Source organism: Phacochoerus africanus, chromosome 9 (assembly GCF_016906955.1).
Source record: "Phacochoerus africanus isolate WHEZ1 chromosome 9, ROS_Pafr_v1, whole genome shotgun sequence".
Taxonomy (NCBI): Eukaryota; Metazoa; Chordata; class Mammalia; order Artiodactyla; family Suidae; genus Phacochoerus; species Phacochoerus africanus.
Window position 1 is genome coordinate 115,125,521 of NC_062552.1, and position 25,811 is coordinate 115,151,331.

Sequence of the window (25,811 nt, forward strand, 5' to 3'; positions counted from 1 at the left end):
CCACTTCTAAAAGCCTCCCGAGAGCTCCCTTGCCCCTTGGCACTGCCCACTGTAGAGGCAGGCGTCTTCGCTCCTTCTTGACGCTGTGCCCTGAGACGGATGCTCATTGCCCACGGTGGGCAAAGCAAAGAGAGCTCTGGGGCCAGTCTCACAGGGCAAAGGAGCAACATTCCCAAGGGGAGGTCGTTATCCAGCCGAGTCACTCCCTCCCCACAGCTGTTCTCATTGCACCTGCACTTCTGCGCAGCAAGAGGCCCACGAGGTCTGCAGACTCCAGAGAAGGGGAGGCCTTCAGGGGTCACCCCTGGCCAGGAAGGGAAGTCCAGTGGGAGGAGACAAGCCCTCCTTCTCGATGCCTCCTTGATGGCTTCTCCTCCCTGCCATCTCTTCATCAGCCGGTGTGTTTAGCACGTTCCTTGTAAAGACAGTTCTGAGAATGGTGTGAATCGTTCTTGCCCTTATAGGACTTTACTTGAATCAATGGCTCCATCCCAAGGTGAGCAGCCTTTTGGGATAAAACCATGAATGTGGGTCCAACTTTAAAGACCTCTGGCTTCCAGGTCAGCCCTGGGCAGACCTGGTGAGGTGCAGGTTGAACTGTCTGTGGGCCCATCCTCAAGCAAAGCCCTTAGGGTACCTGCTCCCCCTGCCCCGACCCCTGGGCTCCCCACCATCCAACACCATCAACAACTTTCCTCCCTAAGTAGCATCCAGGCCGCCAATCTTTGCTTGATCCTGCACATCCTGAGCCAAACCCTCTGCCAGACAAAGTGCCCACCAGGGCAACGCTCCCTCTCCCACAGCTGGATGTTACTGGGGCTTCTGAAGGGGTCTATGTATTCGGGGTCAATCCCAGGGGATACATAAGGACAAAATTAGCTGACCTTGTTCTGCCAGGCCCTGTGTTAAGTGCTTTACATCTGCTCAGTCGTTCCCTACCACCACCCTACAGTATGGGTACTATTATTACCTCTATTTTATAGATGAAAGAAAGAGAACCCTGGCGAGGTGAAAGTAATTTGCACACAATCCTTTAGCTAGTAAGTGACAAAGCTAGAGATCAAATCAGGGCAGTCTGGCTCCAAAACCCCAAACTCTGCACCAGCATGTCAGAGGGACAATTTCAAACCCAGGAACAAAAGAAGAATAAAGAAGGAGGCTCCATATAGCTTGCAGCCCTGTGCCACCTTCTCCTCCTGGGCACAGGCGTCATGCAGCTGGACAGGAAGGCTTCCCACCAAGAAACGGCTCCACATCCTGGCCCCGCCTCCAGTTTACTGTGTGTTGTTGGGCAAGTCCCTTCCCCTCTCTGAGACAGACTCCCCCACTGGGAAATAAGACATTTGTAGGAGATGGCTATGACAGCCCCATTTGTATTTGGGGTACAGTCCTTCTCTGCTTTGATACCATGAAATCTGGATAGCACGTTTGATACCATGCTGCTGTTTCCAGATTTGTAATTGCCCTTCTCTTGGGCACCAATCCCAAGCCTCGTCCTATGCGTCCCCTTTCATTCACTGAAGCGCAGCCTGCTTCTTTCTCCCTGCTCCTTCCAGCAGGTCCCACCCGGGTCAGAGACCATGGCTCCGACGGGCATGTCCAATGAGAGGCTCACATGTGCCCCCAAGCTCTTCTCTTTCCCAAGTGCCTGGTGGCTGTGGTCCCAGAGTAATGTCTGACCCACAGACCGTCAGCAGCGCTGATGCGTGTTACTTCTGCTCGCCCTGGGCCTCTCACTCTTTTCCCCATTCTGTGAGCTGGAACACACCAGCCACCCAGCTCCAGCCATCAATCACACAGGCGGGGACTGTGCGCTGGCGGATGGTGGAGGAACAGCAACCGTGGAGAACACAGCTGCCCCCCAGCCTTGACTGGCTGGACTGTGACAGGACTTCCCTCCTACTGGAGGGAACCTTTGTTATAGCAGGCTAATGCCAAGGCTATTTATAAAAGCCATCGTGAGGAAGGCAAGCCACTTAGAGAGAGCCCCACCGTCCCATGGCTGCAGAACGCTACCTGATGTCCGGTAGATCTAAGTCCCAAAATAGACAGTGGCCGTGTGTTCACTGTTCTCGAGCCTCCTCATTTGGGAAAAGAACATCTGTGGCCACTCGGCGTCCTGGCGATTTCACTTCACATCTCAATCTGAACCCAGAGTGAAGATCTCTACTCACTTCATTAACCCAATTCTACCAGAAGCTAAATGGCTTCTCCATTTCTTCTGCTCTCATTCTCTGTTTTTCTACTTGGGTTTAAGAGATAGCAGGAAGGAGTGGGGGGCGGGAGGGTGGATGGAGGGGAGTTGAGATCCACCTAGAGGTTCCCTGATAACGGAAGTGAGTTGAAATGTATAAGCTTTGGGAAAGAGAGCCGGGTCAGGCTGTTACGGGGTGAGGGCAGCAGGCTCTTACAGGTGTTTACCGTAACTGGGAGTGAGACTGAATTATCAAAATACACTCAGGCTAGAAGAAAATGCATCTGACAGGCGAGGAGCAAAGGCACCCAGAATCACCCGAATGACATGATAGGCATCTTGGAGGAAATCTGAGTAAGGGAACTTCTATAAATTTCAATCAATAACTGAGTATCACTTATGTACCAGACTCTGTGCTAGCTTCTAAGGACGGCAAACAAAATAGAGTTCTTGGAGTTCCTGCTATGGCTCAGTGGGTTAAGAACCCGACTAGTATCCATGAGGACGCAGGTTCGATCTCTGGCCTTGCTCAGTGGGTTAAAGATCCAGTGTTGCTGTGAGCTGTGGTGTAGGCTGCAGATGCAGCTTGGATCCTGCATTGCTGTGGCTGTGATGCAGGCCAGCAGCTGCAGCTCCAATTCACTTCCTAGCCTGGGAACTTGCATATGCTGTAGGTGTGGCCCTAAAACAAACAAACAAATAAAAAAACCCACACACAGAAACAGCGGAGTTCTTTCTTAAGGGGAACTCACAGACCAGCAGGGTGTCCGGTAACAGTATAACTAGTTCTAATACAATGTTCACGTAACTCTAACCTACTGTGCTCTGACGGTGTCAAACGTGACAGCCTCTGAATGAGTGAACCCCTGAGGGCTTCAGAGAGGATGGGACCTGAGAACTTGAGGGCCAGGCTTACAGGAAGGAGCCTGGGCAAGGGCAAGGAGTTAACGGGGAGGCACAGGAGAGGTGAGACTGAGGGGAGGGGTGTGGGCACACATCTCGAGTGTTCTCTAGGGACCCGAATGTCTTCTACCTTCAGAAACCTTCCTGGCCCGAGCACATTCCGATCCACATGCCAACAGAGCAGAGCGATTAAGAGCATGAGCTTCGGAGTTGACACTTTTCAGACCTGAGTCTCCTCCTGCCACTCAGTAGGACAGCATGGGCTCTGGGACCACCCAGAGGTCAAGCCCTGGCTCTACCACTTCCCAGCTCTAGGACCCCAGACAGCGAATCTAACATCCCTGTGCCTCAGTTTGCTCATCTGTAAAATGGAAAGAATGGAGTGTCTGCCCCATGGGGTGATTATGCAGCTCAGATGAGATACCCGAATAAAGGCCACAGCGCCAGGCACACAGTAGGTGCTGCTATCATTCCTGGTAACTTTGCCTGGTCTCGCTTCCTTTGTAAATCAGAGATTGGGAGGATTACAGAGACGATAAAACGAACGTGGTGCTGGCCCATAGGAGGGTCTCATAACGAGTGAGGTCAGCTTCTGACTCCTGACAAGCCGAGCCTAAAATCATCGGCCAGAGGGAAATGCTCCAGGGCACACTGCAAGAGCAGAGGGGGTGGTGTGGACAGTCCCAGCCCTGACCCAGTCAGCCCTCAGGAGACCATGGAAAAGCTGAGGGGACCCAGAAGAGTGTGCAGGTCAATTCCAAGGCTGACATTAGCATGCAGGTGGCACAGGGGAGGGGCGAGGGCTGGCACGCGCCCATCTCAGGGGTACCTGTGCTCGGCTCCAGCCTGGCCTTGCTCTGCGGACAATGATGAGACAGCTCTTCCCTTCTTCCCACAGAAGCCAGAAAGCCATATCTGTAACCAGATGGTCCCTATTTGGACATGCGAGCCACTCGTTCAAAACCGCCGGAAACACCGGGCCGGTGACACAAACCTGTCCCAGGGCCTGCAAGCTGGTGGTTCACAGCTTCTGATTTTGGAGTGCTCTGTGCACTAACATCCAGCAAATCCTTGTCGGCAGTCTTCCCTTAAAAATTCTCAAGGACCACGATGACGAAAGAAACACAAAGAATATTCCTACCCAGCATCTGGACCAGGAGCCTAAGGAACTTCCCAGAGGACTGGCCTGTCTTTGGGTGTCTCCGTGACTTAGCGGGGCAATTTCTCTGTGATTATGAGTCACTGCTGGTGGTCCCCTTGCCCAGCATGTACGTCAGGCTTGCTCTGCGCCAGGCGCTGCTGTGAGCTTCTTACCTTTGCCATCTCATGGAATCCTCGTGACCAGCCGATGATGAGAGCTTGATAGATGGGGACCCTGAGGTACAGAGATGTTAAAACCCTGCACAAGGTCACAGAGCCAGGATGTGACAGAGGTGAGGGTTGGACCCAGGCAGCTGGTTCAGGGTTAGGGTTAGGGTCACTCCACACGCCCCTCGCCAGGGCGACGCAGGCTCTCAGGGCGCAGGAACTCCTGGGCTGAAGGCCACTTCCTCTGAGCAGAAGTGACCCTTCTCTATCCTTGGACACATGTGACCACATGGGCACACAAAAGTCAGAAACCATCTAGGACTAGGTCTCTTGTGAGACCTGCCAGCATGTCCCAAGGGCCAAGTTCTCAGCCCCATGGCTGCGGCCCAATGCTAACCACATGGCACCCAGGGCCAGGCTTGGGGACCACGTCTCCCAGCCTCCTTGCTCACTCTACATGGCAGCCGTGAGACGAAGCTGGCGGTGCCACCTGCAGACAGTCTGCCCACCCTCCCACACTGTCTCAGAGCCCAAATCAAGATTTGAGCTCTTGGTGTGAAGCAGGCCTTAGAGCCACCCCGTGTCCCCAACAGGCAAACCAACTCCTGGCTACAAGTCGCCAGGCCCCAGGTCAGTCAGGTGACTGGCAATTGCCAGAGGAAGCCTTGATCTTTTTATAAAATATCATTCCTGGCCCAAACGAACACACACACACACACACCTCGCATAAGCCTAAGGCATATGAGGTACCGAGTAAACACCAGAGAGAGAAGAGGGCAACCAGCCGTTTGGTGCAGACCCCAGCACACCCCATGGTTCAGACAGATGCCAACCCAGGCCCAGGCTCTCAGAACCCCTGAGACAGCTTCAAAGGACTGTGGCCACTGAACCGCCAGAGTGCCCTGTCAAGAGTGACAGCATCCCCCTAGCCCACAGGGACAGGAGAAGATTAATTAGGGGAACCCAAAAGCACTCGAGCGGGGTTCCTTCAGGGAACTGGTGACTATATCACCCCTGTGACAAAGTTCTTAAGGCTGCCTTGGCTGGCTTTGTTCAGCATCACACAGGACAACCAAAGCAGAGAGCTTGGCTGCACACAAGCAGCCAGCTCACTGTTGTTCTACAGGGTCGGCCCGCCCAGGATCCTGGCCTCCGTGTGGTCACAGTCAGCCACATTGCGTGGTTCGGATGGTCGGTGGCAGGAAGGAAAGGAGCTGCTTCAAATGGTCGCCTGATGAGGCCTTTCAAAAGCCAACTCAAAGTGCCGCTGCCCCCAGGAAGCCTTCCTGGACCTGCTGTGACCTCTCCCACATCTGAAAGCTATGACCCAGGCCTGCCTTTTCCATTTGCTGTTTTGTTTGGAACCGACGTTTTAAAATATCATTTAGTGAGCGCTTCACGTGCCCTGTGTGACTTATCCCCATAGTGCTCTGCAGTCAATGTGATTACACCCATTTCACAGGGGAGGACGTGGCAACCTGGAAAGGTCCACTGTGTGACCTGCCTTTCTGTCTTTTTAGGGCCGCACCCGCGGCATAAGGAGGTTCCCAGGCTGGGGTGGAATTGGAGCTGCAGCTGCCTGCCTACACCACAGCCACAGCAATGTGGGATCCAAGCTGCATCTGCAACCTACACCACAGCTCATGGCAATGACAGATCCTTAACCCACTGAGCGTGGCCAGGGATCAAATCTGCATCGTCACGGACACTAGTGGGTTCCTTACCGAGGAGCACAATGGGAACACTTTTCTCCTCTTTCCCCAGGGGGCTGCATTCCCTCACAGTGGATCACACCTGAGGCAAATTTCTCCCTGTCTATGTCCTGAGCCCCTAGGACTCCGGGTTAACATGGCATGATTGGCTGTTCCAGGGACTCCTGAGCCTTAATTAACCCGGAGGTGGCATTAAGGCATAAAAATGTAACCAGTCGGAATTCCCATCATGGCACAGTGGTTAACGAATCTGACTGGGAACCATGAGGTTGCAGGTTCGATCCCTGGCCTTGCTCACTGGGTTAAGGATCTAGCGTTGCTGTGAGCTGTGGTGTAGGTTGCAGACGCGGCTCAGCTCCTGCGTTGCTGTGGCTCTGGTGTAGGCCGGCGGCTACAGCTCCAATTAGACCCCTAGCCTGGGAACCTCCATATGCTGTGGGAAGCGGCCCTAGAAAAGGCAAAAAAGACAAAAAAAAGTAACCAGCCAATTGGTCGTATGACAAGGATCCCTGTATACGCTGTGTGGCATCTTCATTACCAAGGAAGGCCCCTGCTTCAGCGGCACATTAATTACCAGGAAACTTAGACGTGCTTTTCCTTTGGGGAGAACTGAGGAGCCACAGCTCCCAGGAAACACCTGTGTTGTGGGGCCTAAATGACCCAGTGCTCGTGGTGGGGCCAACCCGGCAGCCTTGCCGGAGCTGCAAACCGTGGGCTCCGGGGAGGCTCTGCGGCTCCAGAGAGCGTGACCCGGGGCAAGTCCCCAGAGAGAGCAGGCGCGGGCCTCACCTTTGGTGGCGTAGGCGTCCGCGGCCATCCGCAGCCTGTAAGGGGGGACGCCTGTCAGCGGCCAGTCCTCGAGGCCCACGCGGGCGTAAATGCGGAGAGCTGCTTCATAGTCCCCTTCCACGTAATCCAACTTGGCCATGATCAGGTTGGACTCCTGTAGGAATTCTGACTAGAAGGAAAAGGAGAGAAGAAAACGTTTTCCTACGAGATGCTGTGCGATGCTCCCTCGGGGCGCGTGCCTGAGCTTCCCCTGCGGTAGTGGTCGCAAGGGCCCCAGCGTGGAAACGGCCCGCACAGCGGGCAGCGGAGGAGTGGGTGAGCAAAACGTGGTCCTGCTCCAGATACTTCAAGGATGAAGTACTGACTCCTGCGATAACCGTGGGGGAACCTCAAAAACACTAGGCCAAGTGAAAAAGCCAGTCACGCTGGCTGCCTATGGGCCAGAATGGTCCAGTCCACTGAGGCGGAAGGCAGGTTCGTGTTGGGAGGTGACTGCTAATGGTGAGGGGTTTTTTTGAGGGGTGGGGGATGTTCAAAAATTGACGTAATGATGGCACAGCTCTGTGAATATTCTAGAAACCTCTGACTTGCACACTTTAAATGGATGAAGCATATGGCACGTGCACTATATTTCAATGAAACTGCTGTAAAGAGGCTCCCCTGAGGTCTTCAGCTGGGCCGAGAATGGAAGGAACATGTTATGAACAAAACACATGAGCACCTGTCTCAGCAAAGGAGGCTCCATGGAAATCCTGGTGGGTCCCACCCACAGCCCTGGGGTGCGCCACAGACTCTGAGCCAAACACCAAGGAGAGAGGCTTCCTAAATGGGTGCAAAAATCAGGACTTGCTTTCTTTTCAGGAACAGACTTTTCTCACTGAGCCATTCCAGCTCGTTGCGGTTACTGACCTGGGTGCCCTGCCAGAAGCTGCAAGTTCTAACACTCCTCGCCTGCGCCCGCCCTCCTCTCCATCAGGAGGGCCAGCCTCATCCTCTTCCCTTCCCCCACCCCTGCTCATCAGCACGGAAAGAAGAGGCCACCCAGCCACCCACATAAGGAATCAGAGTTATCCCCCTCTCCCAGGCGTTCTCCTTGGTACCCTAGCTGTATAAGGCTGGATTTTTCCGATGCTCTGTCATCCACAGCTGAGACAGGGTGGGCGACACCCAGGTAACGACAGCCACCGTGGTCGGCTTCCAGGCCTTCCTTGAAAGGGGGCACTGGAGAGGCTGAGAGAATGGGCACGGGGACAGAAGGGAGCAAAAAGGTGTCAGGAGAGGCCCAGAGGAGCGGCCCCAAGGTAAGACATCAGAATTATATTTGGAAACTGAGAAAGCCATCGGAGCCGACTTAAGAAAAGGCAAAAAGAGTTGCGGAAAAAAAAGCATCCCCCGCAGGGCTACTCTACCAGGATGGAGGACGAGGCAGGCTTGGGTGTAGTGAAAAGGCTTCCTAGGAGATTCTGCTGTTCCTCTCTTTCCCCAGAACTGAGAACCACTGGCTTAAAAGCAAACTGAAGGGGGAAGGGGCGGGGGGGGGGGGGGGGTGTCTGCCAGGCATACAGCTTCTGTTTGGGATGAGGAACCGCTCTGGCGATGAAGCATGGGGATGTGAATGCGAATGCACTTAAAGCCACTGCACTGTAGACTAAATAGCGGTTATAATGGTAAAATTTATGTTACTCATATTTTACCGCCAGGAAAAAAAAAAAAAAGTTTTCAAAATTAGACCTGAAAAAAAAATGTAATTAAAAAAAAAGTAAACTTGAAGGGCCAGATGGAAAACACGCAGGAGCTTAAAGACAATTCCAAGGGTCGAGGCAGAGTACTGGCTGCATGGGGAGAACTTGCCGGGCGAGTCCACTCTGCAGCCCGTAGGACGTAGCCTAGGTCACTGGGCTACGGGGGACGGGGAGGCAGGGACAGCTCCAGCCTGGTGCCATGCTACCCTGCCAGGGATAAGCATAACTTTGCTGACTTGAATCAGAAGCAGCCTCCCGACTCCTGGTCCAGGCTCTCTTGGCCCCCACACTGCTACCCTGCTCTGGTCTCTCCAGCCTCAGTGCACTTGTGTTTTGAGGGTATCAGAGTCTAGAGCACAGGGCTTTCACTAGCTCCCAGCCAGGAGACGCTGAAGGTCAAGAGGAGAGGAAGTTTCACATTGACCAGTGTGAATGGGACAATCCGTACGAGCAAGAGCAGTGCACTTTGGAACATTTTTATAAGGCAGAGGAAGCTAAAAAATGGCAATGGGAGAAAAATTCTCGAGGTAGAACCAATAAAGTAGCAAAAAAAAAAAGACATGTATCTAAGCGCTACTCAGTTGTGAAAGCACTTCTACACCTAAGACTCAAAATGACCTTGAGCTAATAAGCATGCATGCTTGCAGGTAAGGCATATGAAGTTCAGAGAGGTTAAGTAACTTCCCAAGATCACACAGCCTATGAATTCACAACTGGAAAGCAAACTCAGAATTCTCAGCTGAAATTTAATGTTCATACTACCACACTGGGTTGTAGAGGAGGAAAAAAAAAAAAACTATGAGCATCTGGTAAAATAAAACACGAATTTTTCCAAATGAGGTTGGGAGGGTTCAAAGTGGGATAGAAACTAGACAGGAATCAGGCCTGGACCAGGGATCCTCAACCCCTACACTCAACACACAGTCACACCTTAGACCTCCTGCAAGGACACTGGAGTCTGACTGGCTGTCACTGTGAGGTCCCTCCCCCCCCCTTTCCCACTGATGAGGACCCATCAATGTCACCAGAACCATCTGACATGGACAGCTGACATGGAGACAACTGTCCCTAAGCCTAAAGAAAAGTATGGCATGGCCCTTTGAAAGACTGAACAGGGACAGAGAAAGCACTTGGTTTTTGGCCATGTGGCCAGCATGCAGAAGTTCCCGGGCCAGGGATCGAACCCAAGCCACAGCAGTGACAATGCCGAATCCTCAACTACTAAAGCCATTTATACTCGGTTTTTGAAGGCCCAAATGGAACACCACATCCGTGAGAACTTGGGCTTCCCGGGTTAAAGCGATGCACTCAAGCCAGCCTCTAAGGGGCCTGTGCTATGGAGACAGACATACACAGAGGCTGTTTGTTTTTGTTTTTGTTTTTGTCTTTTTGCCTTTTCTAGGGCTGCTCCCACAGCATATGGAGGTTCCCAGGCTAGGGGTCTAATCGGAGCTACAGCTGCCAGCCTATGCACAGGCACAGCAACACGGGATCCGAGCCACGTCTGTGACCTACACCACAGCTCATGGCAACACCAGATCCTTAATCCACTGAACAAGGCCAGGGATCGAACCCGCAACCTCATGGTTCCTAGTCGGATTCGTTAACCACTGAGCCAGGATGGGAACTCCCACAGAGGCTGTTTTGAAAGGAGGCTCTCTATTAGGGTTTCCAGAAGCCTCTGGCTATATAACTGAAAAACACTAAGACCAAGTCCTCAACAGCAGCAGGGCCAAGGAAGTGACCAGATGACCAAGAGGAAGGACATCTCGGAATGAAAGCTCACAGACGTGGAGCAGGTAGTAGCTGGGAGGGTCCAAGCTCACCCCACCCCCAACATCCCACCCCATTGCAACCTGTAGAAACAAAGCCCCGGAGAGGAAGGTGACCTCCTGGGGTCACAGAGCAACTTGGAAATAGGCACACGTTTCCAGCACGGATAAGAAAGGGAAAGCCAAGGAAAACACGGCTTCTTGGGGGAAATGTACACAAACACGTGAGTAAAGACCAAAGAAACCCCGGAGGATTCTGAGATGGGAAGAGGGAAAAAAAGGAAAGAGAAACTTTCAATTCAACAACAACAAAAGCCAACTTGATTTAAAAATGGGCAAACAGCTACAAAAGACATGTCTCCAAAGAGGATACGTAAACAGCCAAGAAGCACATGAAATGATGCTCAACATCACTAACCAGTAGGGAAATGTGTGCAATCACAAGCACAATGAGGAGTTCCCGTCATGGCTCAGTGGTTAACGAATCCGACTAGGAACCATGAGGTTGTGGGTTCGATCCCTGGCCTTGCTCAGTGGATTAAGGATCCGGCGTTGCCGTGAGCTGTGGTGTAGGTCGCAGACGTGGCTTGGATCCCACGTGGCTGTGTCTGTGGCTGTGATGTAGGCCGGCGGCTACAGCTCCAATTAGACCCCTAGCCTGGGAACCTCCATATGCCATGGGAAGTGGCCCTAGAAAAAAGGCAAAAAGAAAAGGAAAAAAAAAAATAAAAAGCACAATGAGATACCACTTCTAAACTATGAGGACAGCTAGTATCCAAAAAAAAGAAAACAAACAGAAAACAAAACAAGTGCTGGCTGGCTAGGATGTGGAGAAATCTGGAACCCTCACGCACTGCTGGTGGGAATGTAAAATGGTGCAGCTGCTACAGACAGCAGCGTGGTGGTTCCTCAAAATGTTCAACACAGAGTTACTGTACAATCCAGCCATCCGTCTCTGAGTATCCTCCCAAAAGAACTGGGAGCAGGATCTTGAAGACATATTCCTAAACCTGCATTCACGGCAGCATTATTTACAATAGCCAAAAAATAAAAGCAACCCAAGGGTCCACCAACAGATGAATGAACAAATAAACTGGTACATACAGGGTGGAACACAGCCTTAAAAAGGATGGAGACATCTGACATGTGCTACAACAAGGATGAATCCTGAAAAACATTACGCTAGTGAAATAAGCCAGTCACAAAAGGACAAGTACTGCAGGATCCCACTTTGATGAGTTTTCTAGAAAGTCAAATTCATATAGACAGAAAGCAGGATGCTGGCTTCCAGGAGTTGGGAGGAAAGGAGAAGGAGGCGTGAGTGTTTTATGGGTACAGAGTCTCAGGTTTGCAAGAAAAAAACAGTCCTGGAGATGAATGGTGGCTACGTGAATGTACTTCACACCACTGAACTGTACACTTAAAAACAGTCAAATGGTAAATGCTATGTTACGTATATCTCCCCACAATTGGAAGGAAGGAAGGGAAGGAGGAAGGGAGGAAAGAATGAAGACGGCAGAGCTTTAAAAGTTCACTTAAGGAGGAGTTCCCGTTGTGGTTCAGCAGGTGAAGAACCAGACTGGTATCCATGAGGATAAGGGTTCAATCTCTGGCCTTGCCCAGTGGGTTAAGGATCCAGTGTTGCCATGAGCTGTAGCATAGGTTGCAGATGCGGCTCAGATCCTGTGTTGCTGTAGCTGTGGCCTAGGATTTGACCCCTAGCCTGGGAACTTCCATATGCAACCCTAAAAAAAGTTTACTGACAGAGTTCTCTGGTGGCACAGTGGGTTAAGGATCCAGCATTGTCACTGCTGTGGTGAGGGTCGATGGTGTGGCAAGGTTACGATCCCTGACCTGGGAACTTCTGCATGCTGCAAGCGTGGCCAAAAAAAAAATGTTCCCTCAAGCCTGCCCTGCCCCAATAGCAAATACACCCTAGAATTTTAAAAGGACCCTAAAGAAGCTGGTGGGAATGGCGGAATGCAGTCCTCTGAGTGAGAATGACTTCAGGAAACGTGAGAAGAGCCAGACTGGAGGCCAGGGAAGTGTCCAGAACCCAGTGAGTGAGCTGATGGGGTGGGGATGGGGGCAGGGGAGCGAAGGCACAATGAAAGGGGATTCAAGAAAGCTGAATATAAATAGAGACCAGAAAACGGGGTAGATGAATAGAAGGGCAGGGCTTAGGACTTCCTGTCCCCGGAGGACTGGGGTCATTGCTCAGGCAGAGGGAAGTCCCCGCCCTGGTTTCCTCCCACACCAAGGTACCGGGCCTGCCTTGGCCAATATGAACCCCCACATAGCTGTGGGCTGGAGCGGCCTGGCCTATGCATGAGCCGCATATTTTAGGTAGGAAATCGGGGCGGTATAAGTGGCGCTGCTGTCTCTCTTTTCCATGGGACAAAATCACATATACGATAGCATCATTCAAGCACCTGGGGAAGATGAGTGCCATTTCTCAAGATAGTGGGTCATCAGTGACTCTCCTCGGAGAGACCTCATCTGGAAGCCCCTACAGAGTGGTCAGCCAGCCGAGGGCTGACACACCAGTTGCACAGGTGGCAGCCCACCACCCAGCTGTCCCACTGCCTCCTTCCCGGCCATGCTGCCTGGAGGAGGTGGAACCAGCATCTCCCCCCCTCTCCCGACCCATCATCCCAGAGGCCCACGGTACCTTGAGGTTCCCTCGGTCCAGGGCCGCGGTCAGATGCTTGCGGACCTCGGTCAGCTGGGGCCTGGGGCCTCGGGGACTGGTCCCCTGCCGCAGGGGGTGTTCCTTCAGGTACTGTTCCAGCTTCGACTCCCCGAGGAGGAGTTCTGCCATGTCATCTGCAAAGGACACAGTGAGAAGCCAAATTGGAACAAGGAACGGTCAGTACGGGGGGGGGGCCTCCCCCAAGGACCTCAGGACCATCTTCCAGGGAATGCTGTTCATTAGCAAAGAATGTTCCAGAGTATGTACACGAAAGGGTGGTAGTTCAAGCGCTCAGTCCTCCCTCCGTCCCATATTTACTGAACTAAAAAAGATGGTTACACATTAACATAGAGGGAGCTCAAGCTCAGTGGAAAATGATTTATTGTCTTATGATTTATTCAGTATGGTCTTTACAAAACACACAAACCCCAATATTCTGTATTTTCCAAAGATGATGCAGTGAAATCTTCCAGTTTGTACAGGGCCTTAGACACAGACATGAGCCGGTAGATTGTCTTGTGTGGTCAGATTCTTAAAACGAGTTTGTGTCAAAATGACCTGAATGCGTGCAGTCTGTTCCTGCCTAAAAGTCAAAGCTACACAGACACGGGAATAGCTGGGAATGTTTGCATGAAGGTTTTACTCCTAAGACCTCATTACTTATAACTTTGTTCATGTCTGTGTTGGGCTTGTTCATTGGAATAAAAACCTCACCCCAAGAGTAGCTCGTTGGAATCCACATATCCAGACTGTTTGGAATAAACCCAGAACAATTTGTACCCCAGCCTGAAATGGTCTTTTTTTTTTTTTTTTTTTTTTCAATTTTTTGGCCACGCCTGAGTCATATGGAAGCTCCCGGGCCAGGGATCGAACACGCGCCATAGCAGTGAGCCAAGCCACTGCAGTGAAACACCACATCCTTAACTCACAAGAGAAATGTTTTTTTTCTGTGATGGGACAGAACATAATTGTATTAAAACATAAATGCAGTTTTTAAAGGTTTGGAAGGATATGCCTCAAACCCACAGCAGTAGTTACCCCCTGCGGTACAGGGAGGGGAACGCCATGGGGGTTAGAAGCCAAATGGACTTCAGCTTTGTCTGTAACGGCCTGGCCCTACAAAGGGGAATAGATTTGTACAATCTAAAATTAACTAAAAAAAAAAAAAATCACAGAAGACCTACTGAGATTTGGGAAAGTAGGTCCACCGAAGGCCAAAAGCTGTAACAAGAGCCTTTCTAAGCTCTGGTCAGGGACCCAAAGCTCCCGAACCTGTAGTTCTCAGCAGTGCCTCTGAGCACTGGGGAGCTGAAAATGATCTCTTAGAGATGAGACCGAGGGTCCTGGGAGGAGCCCAGCAACACCAAGACAGGGTCAACGTGAGCTGCCGAACACAAGAATTCTTTAGCTGTCTACAAAGAGAAAGGACATCAGGCAGGCCCCATGGCCATGTCCACATTGAGGACAGTGAGGCCATGTCTGCACAGAGCCTGAGACACAGAGGGAAGCCCAGGTAGACAGGTGGCCCAGACAGCAGCTGGGGACAAAACCAACAGGCAACTTTCTCGCAGACCACGAGCCCTTCCTGAGAACGAAATCCAGCTAATAAAGAAATCCAGGGGAGTTCCCGCCCTGGAGAAGTGGGGTAAGAATCCGACTGCAGTGGCTTGGGTCGCTGCAGAGGTACGGGTTTGATCCCTAGCCCAGAACCATTGGTTAAAGGATCTGGTGTTGCTGTAGCTGCAGCATAGGTTGAAACTGAGGCAGAGATTCAGTCCTTGGCCTGGAAACTTCCATATGCCGAAGGTGAGGAAGGAAGGGAGGGAAGAAGGGAGGGAGGGAGGAAGGAAGGACATGCCGATATGGAGGCAGAGGCCTGACGGTGAGAATCAGAGCATCTACATATAGAAATACTAAAGGCCTGTGAGAATAACAGGATAGAATATGGCTGTTATAAACCAATATGCTGCGAAGACAATACTATGTCCAAAACTGGGAGGAGCTTCCGAGGGCCACGTCCTCATCTTTCAAAACACTGTAACATCTATTTAAGAAGAGAAAACAAACATGACTCCAATCTTTTAAAAACGTTATTGGACTCTAGGAAACGATGTCACATGCTAAAGCATTTATTTGGGCTCAATAATTCCTTCAGATTCAGTTTCTTCTTTGCCTGAACACTTACTAATACCTTCTAAATAGAGCACTACTGTCCAATAGAAATGTATGCAAGGCACATGTAAGTTTCAAAATTTTAATAGCTGGCCTTCCTATTGTGGCTCAGTGGAAACAAACCCAAGTAGTATCCATGAGGACGCAGGTTCAATCCCGGGCCTCAGTGAGTGGGTTAAGGATCCAGCATTGCTGTGAGCTGTGGAGCAGATCACAGACGCGGCTCAGCTCTGGCATTGCTGAAGGCTATGGGGTAGGCCGGCAGCTGCAGTGCCAATTCAACCCCTAACCCAGAAACGTCCATAGGCCACACCTCCAGCCCTTAGAAAAAAAAAAAGAAAGGAAAAAATTTTAATTTAGTAGCCATATTAAAAAGAGACCATTTTAATATATTTTCTTTAACTCAGTACATCCAAAATATATCAGCTTAGCAAGTAATCAGGAATTTATTGAGTATTTTACATTCTTTTTTCATAGTAAGTTTTCTAAACCCAGGGATGACTTTACACTTTCAGCACATCTCAACTTGAACCTGCCACATTTCAACTGGTGCAGCGACACAGGGCTTGCGGCTACGGTATTAGGAGTATGAGCGCTGTTTATGTAAGTGTATCTACTTGTCTTTAAATCTGTCTGTTTCTAGAAAGATGTCTAGAATGATTATCACTGGAAGTAAACGATAGGAATTTCCGAATGATAGGATTTGGATAATTTTAAATTTCTCATCTTCGTAGTTTGAATTATTCATATTGAGTAGAAACTTTTTTTGTTTCTTTGTCTGTCTTTTGTCTTTTCGGGGCCACACCCGCAGCATATGGAGGTTCCCAGACTAGGGATCCAATTGGAGCTACAGCGGCTGGCCTAGGCCACAGCCACAGCCACAGCAACGCCAGATCCAAGCCACGTCTGTGGCCTACACCACAGCTCACGGCAACACCGGATCCTGAACCCACTGAACAAGGCCAGGGATCGAACCTGCAACCTCGTGGTTCCCAGGCGGATTCGTTTCTGCTGCGCCACGACGGGAACTCCATGAGTAGAAACATTTTACACCACTTTTAGGAAAAATTTAACTCTTCGCTAAAAACTGGAAATACATATATGTATGGATGTTGACCGCGGTTATTTCTAAGACTATCGGTATCCATTTAATTTCTTTTCTGTATATTTTAAGTTTCAAAAAAATTAAGTAAAATGGGATTCAGAGTCCTAGATTTAAATCCCAGTATGTCACCCTAACTTGGGTCCTAGGATGTAACCTCAGCATTTTGGGGGATAATTCTAAGGCCCTCTGAACATGTGAGCTGAGGACACCCCTCCCCCCATCATTTCCCATTATTCTGCATTATTCCGCATTGTTCCCCGCCCCCTCCAGCTCACCTCCCTGCTGCTGACCCTCGACCCCCCAATCCCCTCCCATGCCGCCCCCCCCCCATCTGAAACGGGATGCCTGGAGCAGAATCCCCAGGCCAGTGAGCAGAAAGGACAATGGATCAGGACCTCTGCCACCTGCTATTTCTATCTAGCCGTGGCACCAAGGGCACGTTACTTAACTTTTTGAAGCATCAATTCCCCCACTTACGGGAACAATATCGCAACCATAGCAAGACTGCAGAGCAGAGCTAATGCGTTCTCAGCACGGGAAATGCAGAGACCTGGAATGACCACGCTGTTCAAGTTGGGTCTCAAAGGATGGGCAGGATCTAGACCAGCAAACGAGAGAGAGGCGGGCAAGCCAGGCTGAGGGCACAGCGTAGCATAAAAAAGGATGGAAGGCAAGCTTCCTTTGCGCCGAACCAAGGGCAGGAGAACAGGGTGTGGCCAGTGAGAAGACCAGCTGGTATGAGAATGGGGAGACACCCCCACCTTCCTACCAGTCCCCCCCACCCCACGGGATGAGGTCCAAATCCCTCAGCACAGGTCCTGGCCAAGTTCTCCACATGTGCCGGCCCAGTGCACTCCTCCAAGCCTCTAGAACATGCTGGGAGGCTGAGAACACACTGACCCTTCCTAATCTTTCAAGCACTGTTGATTTTCTCCCCCACAGGGCCCATCCCAAGCTACCCCCAACTGCCCCAGGCACCCCGTGCACACCAACCCCTTCTAGATTCTAAGGAGAGGCTTGAAGGAAGAACCTGGTTGTTATTTATTTTTGAGTCCCAGGGCCAAGTTCAATGTCTGGCACAGAGTCACAATAAATGGTGAATTCACTCAAAGACACTGGGGAATGCATCCTCCCAAGAAGGCCGGTACCTGCCTGAATCTGCCAGTTGCCAGCATCCATTGTCCCCGCCTTCCCTTAGTATTAGAATGCCCAGGCTTGGAGTTCCCATCGTGGCGCAGCGGAAACAAATCCGACTAGAAGCCATGAGGTTGAGGGTTCGATCCCTGGCCTCGCTCAGTGGGTTAAGGATCCTGCGTTGCCATGAGCTGTGGTGTATGTCACAGATGCGGCTCGGATCTGCCGTTGCTGTGGCTGTGGTGTAGGCTGGCAGCTGTAGTTCCAATTAGACCCCCAGCCTGGGAACTTCCATATGCCACTGGAGCGGCCCTAAAAGGACAAGTGACAAAAAAAAAAAAAAAGAATGCCCAGGCTTCATCATAGCACCGAGCTCCCAGGGCCCCTGGGAGCAAGAGGCTGCGTGTGACTCAATTCCAGCTGATGGGAAGGAAGCGGAAGCGGTACACACGGCGTCTGGGCCAGGCCCGTAGAGGGGATGAGCTTGCCATCCAGCTCCTCCTCGTCCTATCCCAGTAGCCAGGATGTCGCTGTGCTGATGGAAGATGGCACCCTGACCCAGACCACGAGACAGAAGCCATCCTCTGAGGAAGGTGAGCAGCAAGACCTAAAGGGCCTCGGTCTCCAGCACCGAGAGCAGCCACCAGGCCCCGAAGGCTGCTTGTGATCCACTAGGACGTGAGAGAGGAACATTAACTTTTACCTTGTTCTGCTTAACTCACTGGTTTTTGTTGTTGTTGTTGTTTGTTTTGCTTTTGTCTTTTTAGGGCCGCACCTGTAGCATATAGAGGTTCCCAGGCTAGTGGTCAAATTGGAGCTGTAACCGCTGGCCTACGCCACAGCCAAAGCAACTCCAGATCCGAGCCATGTCTGTACCTACACCACAGCTCACAGCAACCTATACCACAGCTCATGGTGATGCCAGATCCTTAACCCACTGAGCAAGGCCAAGGATCGAACCTGCATTCTCATGGATGCTAGTCAGATTCGTTTCCACTGAGCCAAGATAGGAACTCCTTAACTCACTGTTATTCTGACCTCTGTTACAGCGACCAAACTGGTATTCTAACTAGGTCTCCCAAACATGATACAGGCTTCACTATCTGAGAATTACCAAAACCTAGCGCCAAGTTCACTGCTTTCTAACTAGGACTCTGCAGAACCCAACTGAAGGCTTTGGTAGAACCCTTAAACTCTTCACCTCTCCTATTTCATTGGTTTTTACTTCCTAGGCTTTTGCAAAAATATTTCTATAAGCAAAGGACTGCATAGTGGAAGAAAAGTGTGAAAACCACTCCGCTAGTGCAGTGTGGGATTTACAACCTTTGTGTTCAATGATCTCCAGACACCAGAGCAACACACCAGAGTCTTGATGCAACACGTGAAGAGAGCCCAGAGCAGCTGGGGGAGTCCTGGAAAAGCTTCAGGTGAGAAGACGAGGCTCTCCTCTGATTTAGGAGACACCGCCCCTCGTCTCATGGAGGTTCTGGTCCTTCAGGACCATTCAACACCGTGCAGACTCCAACAAAGATGCGGGTAGCCCTGGCTAGGTGGAGGAAGAGGAGGCAAAGCCTTCACCAAGAGGGTTACAGCTATATGTTTACAAGGAGGAAAATGTGGGCAAGGGCATTCGGGGCAGAAGGAACAGAATATGCAAAGGCATGACACAGACCAGTCGTTTGGGGAACTCCGAGTTGTCTTGGCTGAACCATGAAGGGCGGGGAGAGAGAGAAAGGGTAGACAGGACAGTTTCCTGCCAAGTAGGCAAGGATCAGCTCCTCGGTTCTGGAAGGAACGTCACACTTTGAGGAAAGAGCTTATAATCTAATTTGAAATGTAACATGGTGGCTACAAAATCATTTTTGAAAAAATTTAAATTTCCAGGCTCCAATTAACCTCCCAAGCAAAGTATGTCTTCTTGGCTTCCCTTCAAAAAAAAAAAAAGGGACTTCCCTGCCATTCACTCTCTCAACAAGAAGGGCAGAGATCTTAAAATTATCAACCAGCTCATGCCAGAGAAATTATACAGGGGCTGCAAGGCTTAGTTCATGCCTAGTGATGGAGGGGACCCCACAGGCATTGGTGGCACTGCTCAAGGACCTTGCAGCTTCCCAATCAGAATCCACTATCTGAGTTCCCTAGTGGCTCACTGGGTTAAGGAGTTTGCACTGTCACTGCTGCAGCTCGGGTCACTGCTGTGGCTCAGGTTCAGTCCCCGGCTTGGGAACTTCCTTGTGCATCGGGTGTGCCCCCCAAAAAAAATCCACTGTCAACAAAAAAACAAATGTCCCCTACCCAGCTGTCATTGCCCAACCATGTATCCAGACGTATGCTGGGATGATGAGGCACAAGGGAAAAAGGCACCTCAGGGCATACCAGAAAATTAATTCCTATGGGATTAAAGAATTAAATAAGAAATAAAGAGGATCAAAATGTTAAAAATAGACTTTCGCTTCCAGCCAAGATAGATCAAATTCACCCTCCCATCTGAAATAATGACAAAAACAAGACAGAATATACGAAAGAGAAAAGAAAAGAAACAGCTTTCAAAACACTGGCCACCAGGCAACAGAAGAAAGTGGCCCCTGCGAACCGAGCAGCAAAGAAGGTGCGCCTTACGATGGCTTTGAGAGCTTTCTAGCCACAGCACAGGCCCAGGCAGAGCGGATATCAGAATCCTGCCTCCTGAAAGACAAATCTGAGCCTCTCTGCCCACTCAGGCCCTGAGGCACAGGGCAGAGCACAGCGGGCCCCCCAAAGCTGAGGTGGAGCAGCCGGGCTGCAAAGCGGGGCTGCGTGCGTACTTTCTGGGATCGGGAAACCCAATCCCACCGTGTGAGGACGGTTGGAGCTTGGGCCTCAGGCAGCCCTGGGCTTGAATCCCTGCTCCTCTGCTTCCTAGCTGCGTGGCACTGAGCCTTCGTTTCCACACCTGGCTGCAGTGTGGGCTAGAGCTAATATACACAATGCATATCAGAGCGAGCAGGTGCTGAATCAATGTCAGTTCCTATTGCTGTTATTTGCACACGTTTAGACTTAGTATTTCCCAGAACGGTTCTGCTGGATCTAGTAGGACCAGAAAGCTCTCTGCGACAATCCCTGTGCTCAAGGGGCCTGCAATCGAGTCGGAGGATATGGGTGTTGAGCAACGCCCATTACCAGACAAGCCATCCTGAGCTCTTACCAACCCGATGTGGTCGCTGGGCAGTTTACATCCTCCTGTGAGTCCTCCAAACACCAGGACCCCGAGAGCATAAGCACCTCCATCTCAGACAGGGGAGCAGGCATGAGGAAAGAAAGAGGCCAGGCGTCAGAGATCCTGCCTGCCCTGGAGCCGGATAGAACCCAGGCAGCCCCATCTCCCCAGCACACCAGGCACAAACCATGGGGACTCTGGCTTTGAGAGAAGGGAGCCCAGCTTCCTTCCCAACCCTGGCCAAGCCGCTTAAGCCCTCCGTTGCAAGGGCGGCGGGACAGGCAGTTCCTAGGTCCCTCTCCTGCTCCACCTGCTAGGATTCTCAGGGGACTGAAGTGAGGGGGGACTCGGGTGCCCAGAGAGGTGCCCGGAGCTGGCTCCACCTTTGCCACAAGTATTTTTTGTGGTTTCAGTGAGGCGGCTGAAACTAGCTCCCTGGTGATTTAGAGAAAGCCTGAAACCCAGCAGAGACCCCTCCTGAGGCCCCTCATGGGGAAGAGCGTGAGGAATTAGGCTCCAGCAGGGGACCCTAGGCCCTGGTCCCTCCCGCTAAGTCCCACATGGCTGGCACAGCTCAGCACCCAGGCCTCCTTGGCCTCCCTAGCCCCCCGGAGAAGGGGGGGGGCCTGCGCCTTGGTGACTTGAAGTGACTGCCCCTTCTGCACAGGCTTCTCCCAGCTCACACAGAGGTCTGATCGGACAGGGAAGAAAACACCTCGGGTGTCCGCTCGGTTCCAGGGGGTACTTGAGATCAATACAAAAAATCTCAACCCCTTGGTTTCTATGTCAATAGGGAAGCATCAGGTCTATTCAAACCATTCCTGCTGTGGCTCCGATCCAAGAGGAAAAAAACAAGCCCCTCTTGAAGGAGGAACTGGTTCTTCCGCGTCCCCTTTGTTACCCAGCAGACAGCCAGGTTCTCCAATTCCTCGTCTCCGTGCGACCGCAGTGAATTTTATCCTCCTCTCTGTGTGGCTGCTTCTGAGTCACAGGTACCTTAATGGTGGCAGCACTTGTGATCCTCCCATCTCCCAAAGCGTGTTGACAGGAAAACACAGCCATCAGGTAGCATCGGGAGGAGCACAAACACAAAAGTGTCTACAGGAGTTCCCATCGTGGCGCAGCGGAAACGGATCCGACTCATACCCATGAGGTTGCAGGCTCCATCCCTGGCCTCACTCCGTGGCTTAAGGATCCAGCATTGCCATGAGCTGTGGTGTAAGTCGCAGATGCGGCTTGGATCCTGTGTTGCTGTGACTGTGGTGTACGCCGGCAGCTGCAGCTCTGATTCAACCCCAAGCCTGGGAATCTCCATATGCCTCGGGTGCAGCTCTAAAAAGACAAAAATAAATAAATATAAATAAATAAATAAAAGTGTCTACAGAGGGTCACTCAGCAATACTGACAAACCCAGGGATGTATCTGTGCCATCTGACGCAGAAATTCCAGTCTTAGAAGCGTCTCCCAGAGAGCCAGGTACTCTTGAGCACAGACATGGACCTCCAGGGATGTTTACGGCACCCAAATGGCAAAGAATAGACACGATGACATGGGACCTGGGAACAAATGATGATGTGCCCCCGGCAATGGGACAGAGTGTGTCCACTAAACAAAGGGAACAGATCTAAATACAGCTCCGTGGTAGGCTGACTGCACAAATGGCCCCAGGTCCTCAGGCCTCCCAGAATCCACACGCTTTGTGGCCTGCACTGACCTTGGGCTTGGCCACGTAACTTGCTTCAGCTGATACGACAGTAGCAAAGTGGATGCACACAGCAGCTTGGAAAAGGGCTTACTTGCTTATTCCCTATTGCAGCTCTGTGACCCCCATGGAAACGTGCTTGGCTAGCTTAGACCTTGGAGGCTGAAAGGCCACATGCCAGCAGAGCTGACTTGTCTCAAGCAAGACCCAGCCACGTAAAGGGAGCCCAGGCAAGGGCAGCAGCATCCCTGAGCTGACCCACAGCTGGCCGCTGCAGCAGGAATAAGCTCTGGCAAGCCCAGAACCCTAAAAAATGATACAAGGTGGTTGTTTTTGTTTAGTTTTGGGTTTGGGTTTTGGGGGTTTTTTTACAGCCGCACCTGCAGCAAATGGAAGTTCCTGGGCTATGGGTTGAATTGGAGCTGCAGCTGCCCGCCACAGCCACAGCCACAGCCACAGCAACGAGCTGCATCTGCGACCTATGCCGCAGCTTGCAGCAACACATGATCCTTAATGCACTGAGTGAGGCCAGGATCAAATCCATATCCTCATGGATACTAGTCAGGTTCTTAACCCCCTGAACCACAACGGGAACTCCCAAAGTGGTCCTTTTAAGGTACTAAGTTCTCAGATGATTTGTGACACAGTAATAGATCATATTCTCAAAGGTACAGAGACACAAAGTAGGGAGCACAAGAGTTACTACTATGTGTAAAGAACAAAAACCAACAATACTTTCTCGTAAATGTACAGGCGTACAGAGTGTTTCTGAAAGGACCCCAGTAGAGCCCAAAGAGTGGCTGTTTACAGGAGCAGCTACTTTCATCATGTACTCCTTGGCATTATTAGATTTTAATAACCATTCCTTATTTAATAAACAGTATTTAGTAAACACCTGTTACCCACAAGAAACGTTAACTGGTTAATTTAAATGAAAAAATGATGGCATGATACAGTGTGCTCGAATCTGCCACCCACCGAGGGGTCCCCATGACCTACTCCATCATCTCAGCACCAGCTGAAGGTGTTTTAAGTCTTTGGTCACTACTGAGAGCCCCTCACCCACCCCCACCCATACCCCCGGGCCACCAGCCCTCTCACGTACACACACTCCAGGCGCTCAGCATCCTTCCAAGGCCGCGGCAATCTGTCTCAGCTGAGGGTGCCTGGACATGCTGTACCTGCCTTCCTTCTCCTGCTGAAATCCAAGGCATTGTCTGAGATGCATTTTGGGGGCCCCTGGGAGACGTTTCCTCCAGCTCCCCCAGCCCAAGCTGAGCACGCTCCACCAGGCTTTTCTTGTATAAGCACTCACTGGCTAGCACTAAGGACCAAGACAGGAAAGGCCTCTACCCTCGAGGAGCTTCTGTTTCTGGACAGTGGAGACAGAGACAAACCAGAAAAAGGCCAGACAGCGGTAAGAGATGTGCAGAGAAGCAAAGCGGGCGGCGTGACAGTGGGCAATCGCACGGCTCCTTGAAACGGGGTGGTCGGATGAGAGCAAGTCTCCAGGGAGCGGGTCTGGAAACTTGAATGACGTGATAGGCAGCCATGCAAATGGCTGAGGGACCAGCATCCTCTCAACTCGCCTGTGGGGACTCAGCAGGTATGTTCTAGAAACAGCATGAAGGCCAGCGTGGCTGGAGCAGAAGGAAGGGATCGGGGGGCAGATAGAGAGGCAGGCCCTGAATGTTCTCAGAGCCTGAGGCCAGGAGTTTGCCATTCCAAGTACGACTGCAAGTTTTTTGTTGGGGGGGGGTGCAGAGAGGAGATAACAGGGGTGTGAAATTATCTGATTTAGGTCTTTTTTTTTTAATTTATTTATTTTTGTCTTTTTGTCTTTTTCTAGGGCCGCACCCACGGCATATGGAGGTTCCCAGGCTAGAGGTCCAATCAGAGCTACAGCTGCCGGCCTACGTCACAGCCACAGCAACACAGGATCCGAGCCACATCTGCGACCTACACCGCAGCTCACGGCAACACCAGATCCTTAACCCACTGAGCAAGGCCAGGGATCGAACCAGCAACCTCATGGTTCCTAGTCAGATTTGTTAACCACTGAGCCACGACAGGAACTCCTGATTATATCTTGAAAGATCCCTCTGTCTGTTGTGTAGAGAGCGAACTTGGGATTGGAGCACGGCAAAGGCAAAGGCAGAGCCAGTTAGAAGGTTACTGCAGTAGTCAGGCGAGAGGTGCTCGCCACCTGGACAAGGAGGCGTGCGGTGAGAAACAGAGCAGCAAAGGAGAAACAGTTGAGTGAGACACAGTTTGGAGGTCAAATTACTAACGAATGGAGTGGATTGGAGGTACGGAAGACAGAACAGTGCCCCCCCCATCATGATGTCTACGCCTTAACTTCTGGAACCTGTGGATATGTCACCTTGCGTGGCAAAGGGGGCTTTTCGGGTATAAGTAAGTTAAAGATCCTGAAAGGGGAGGATTATCCTGGATTATCTGGGCGGGCACAGTGGGTCCCTAGAAGAGGGAAGAAGGCGGGTCAGAGTCAGAGGAGGTGCTGTGGGGAGACTGGAGGACGCTTCAAAGCCAGACAAGCCAAGGCAAGGACCCGGCCCCTCCCCAGAGCCTCCAGAAGGAATGTAACCCCGTCCACACTTGGTTTTAGCCCAACGAGACTCGTTTCTGACGGCAGACCTCCGGAACGGAAGGGAACACATTTGTCCTGATTTCAGCCCGTAGATTTGAGGTCATTTGTTAACAGTAGCACCAGGAAGCCAATGCACGAGGGTTGAGGAAAGGAGAGGATTGAAGGTAAATTCTAGATCTTACATTGCACGGTGACTGGACAGTGGTGTCGCTTGCCATTCACCGGGTGGGGAAGAATGTAACCAGGACTTCTGTGTTAACCAGGTGAGATGATACTTGAGATCCAAGACGAGAAATGAGGTCAGTGGCTGAAGGTCCGGGTCAAAGCTGAGAGACTGAGGAGGAGGGACCAGGGAAGAGAAGCTGAGGTTAGAAGTTTCCAGAATGAGGCTCAGGTGGATTCAAAGAAGTGGGAACATCCAGGAAGACAAGAGCCTAAACGTAACCATTATGTCTGGCAACACGGAGGTGACATCGGAGGGGGACCCTGACCTGAGGGAGACCCCAGGGGATACCAGCCGGCCAGGTGGGCAGAGGGGATGGCGGTTCTCAGAAGAGGCTTTGCCGAAAGGGCGCAGAGAAACGTGGCAGGAATTAGCCAGCAACGCAGGGTTAAGGAAGGTTCCGGCAGGAAGTCCAGGGCCGTGTGCATCCCAAAGGGCCTAGGGCAGGACAGATAGACAGACAGAGAACTGATCCAGGGGAGCAGAGAGGGGGTGAATCTGGGAAGGCGAGAATGGAAGGAATTCGGAGCAAAGGTGATGGGCTGCAGGCCCTTGAAAG

The 25,811-nt window shown here is 51.4% G+C and overlaps 1 protein-coding gene across 8 annotated transcripts in view; it reads right to left on the reverse strand.

The window, feature by feature from the left end:
• The window catches only part of TTC7B (tetratricopeptide repeat domain 7B), a 248,625-nt gene that overhangs the window by 209,940 nt on the left and 12,874 nt on the right, over positions 1-25,811 (reverse strand). For 6 of the 8 annotated variants that reach the window (XM_047796155.1, XM_047796154.1, XM_047796150.1 and 3 more), the window contains 2 exons: positions 13,092-13,246; positions 6,907-7,075 (listed from right to left, as the gene is read on the reverse strand). In XM_047796155.1, the coding sequence (XP_047652111.1) occupies positions 6,907-7,075; positions 13,092-13,246 (324 nt within the window). Of the gene's footprint in view, positions 1-6,906; positions 7,076-13,091; positions 13,247-25,211; positions 25,364-25,811 lie in introns of those variants that run through there. The other 2 variants (XM_047796152.1, XM_047796156.1) reach the window with 2 other exon arrangements.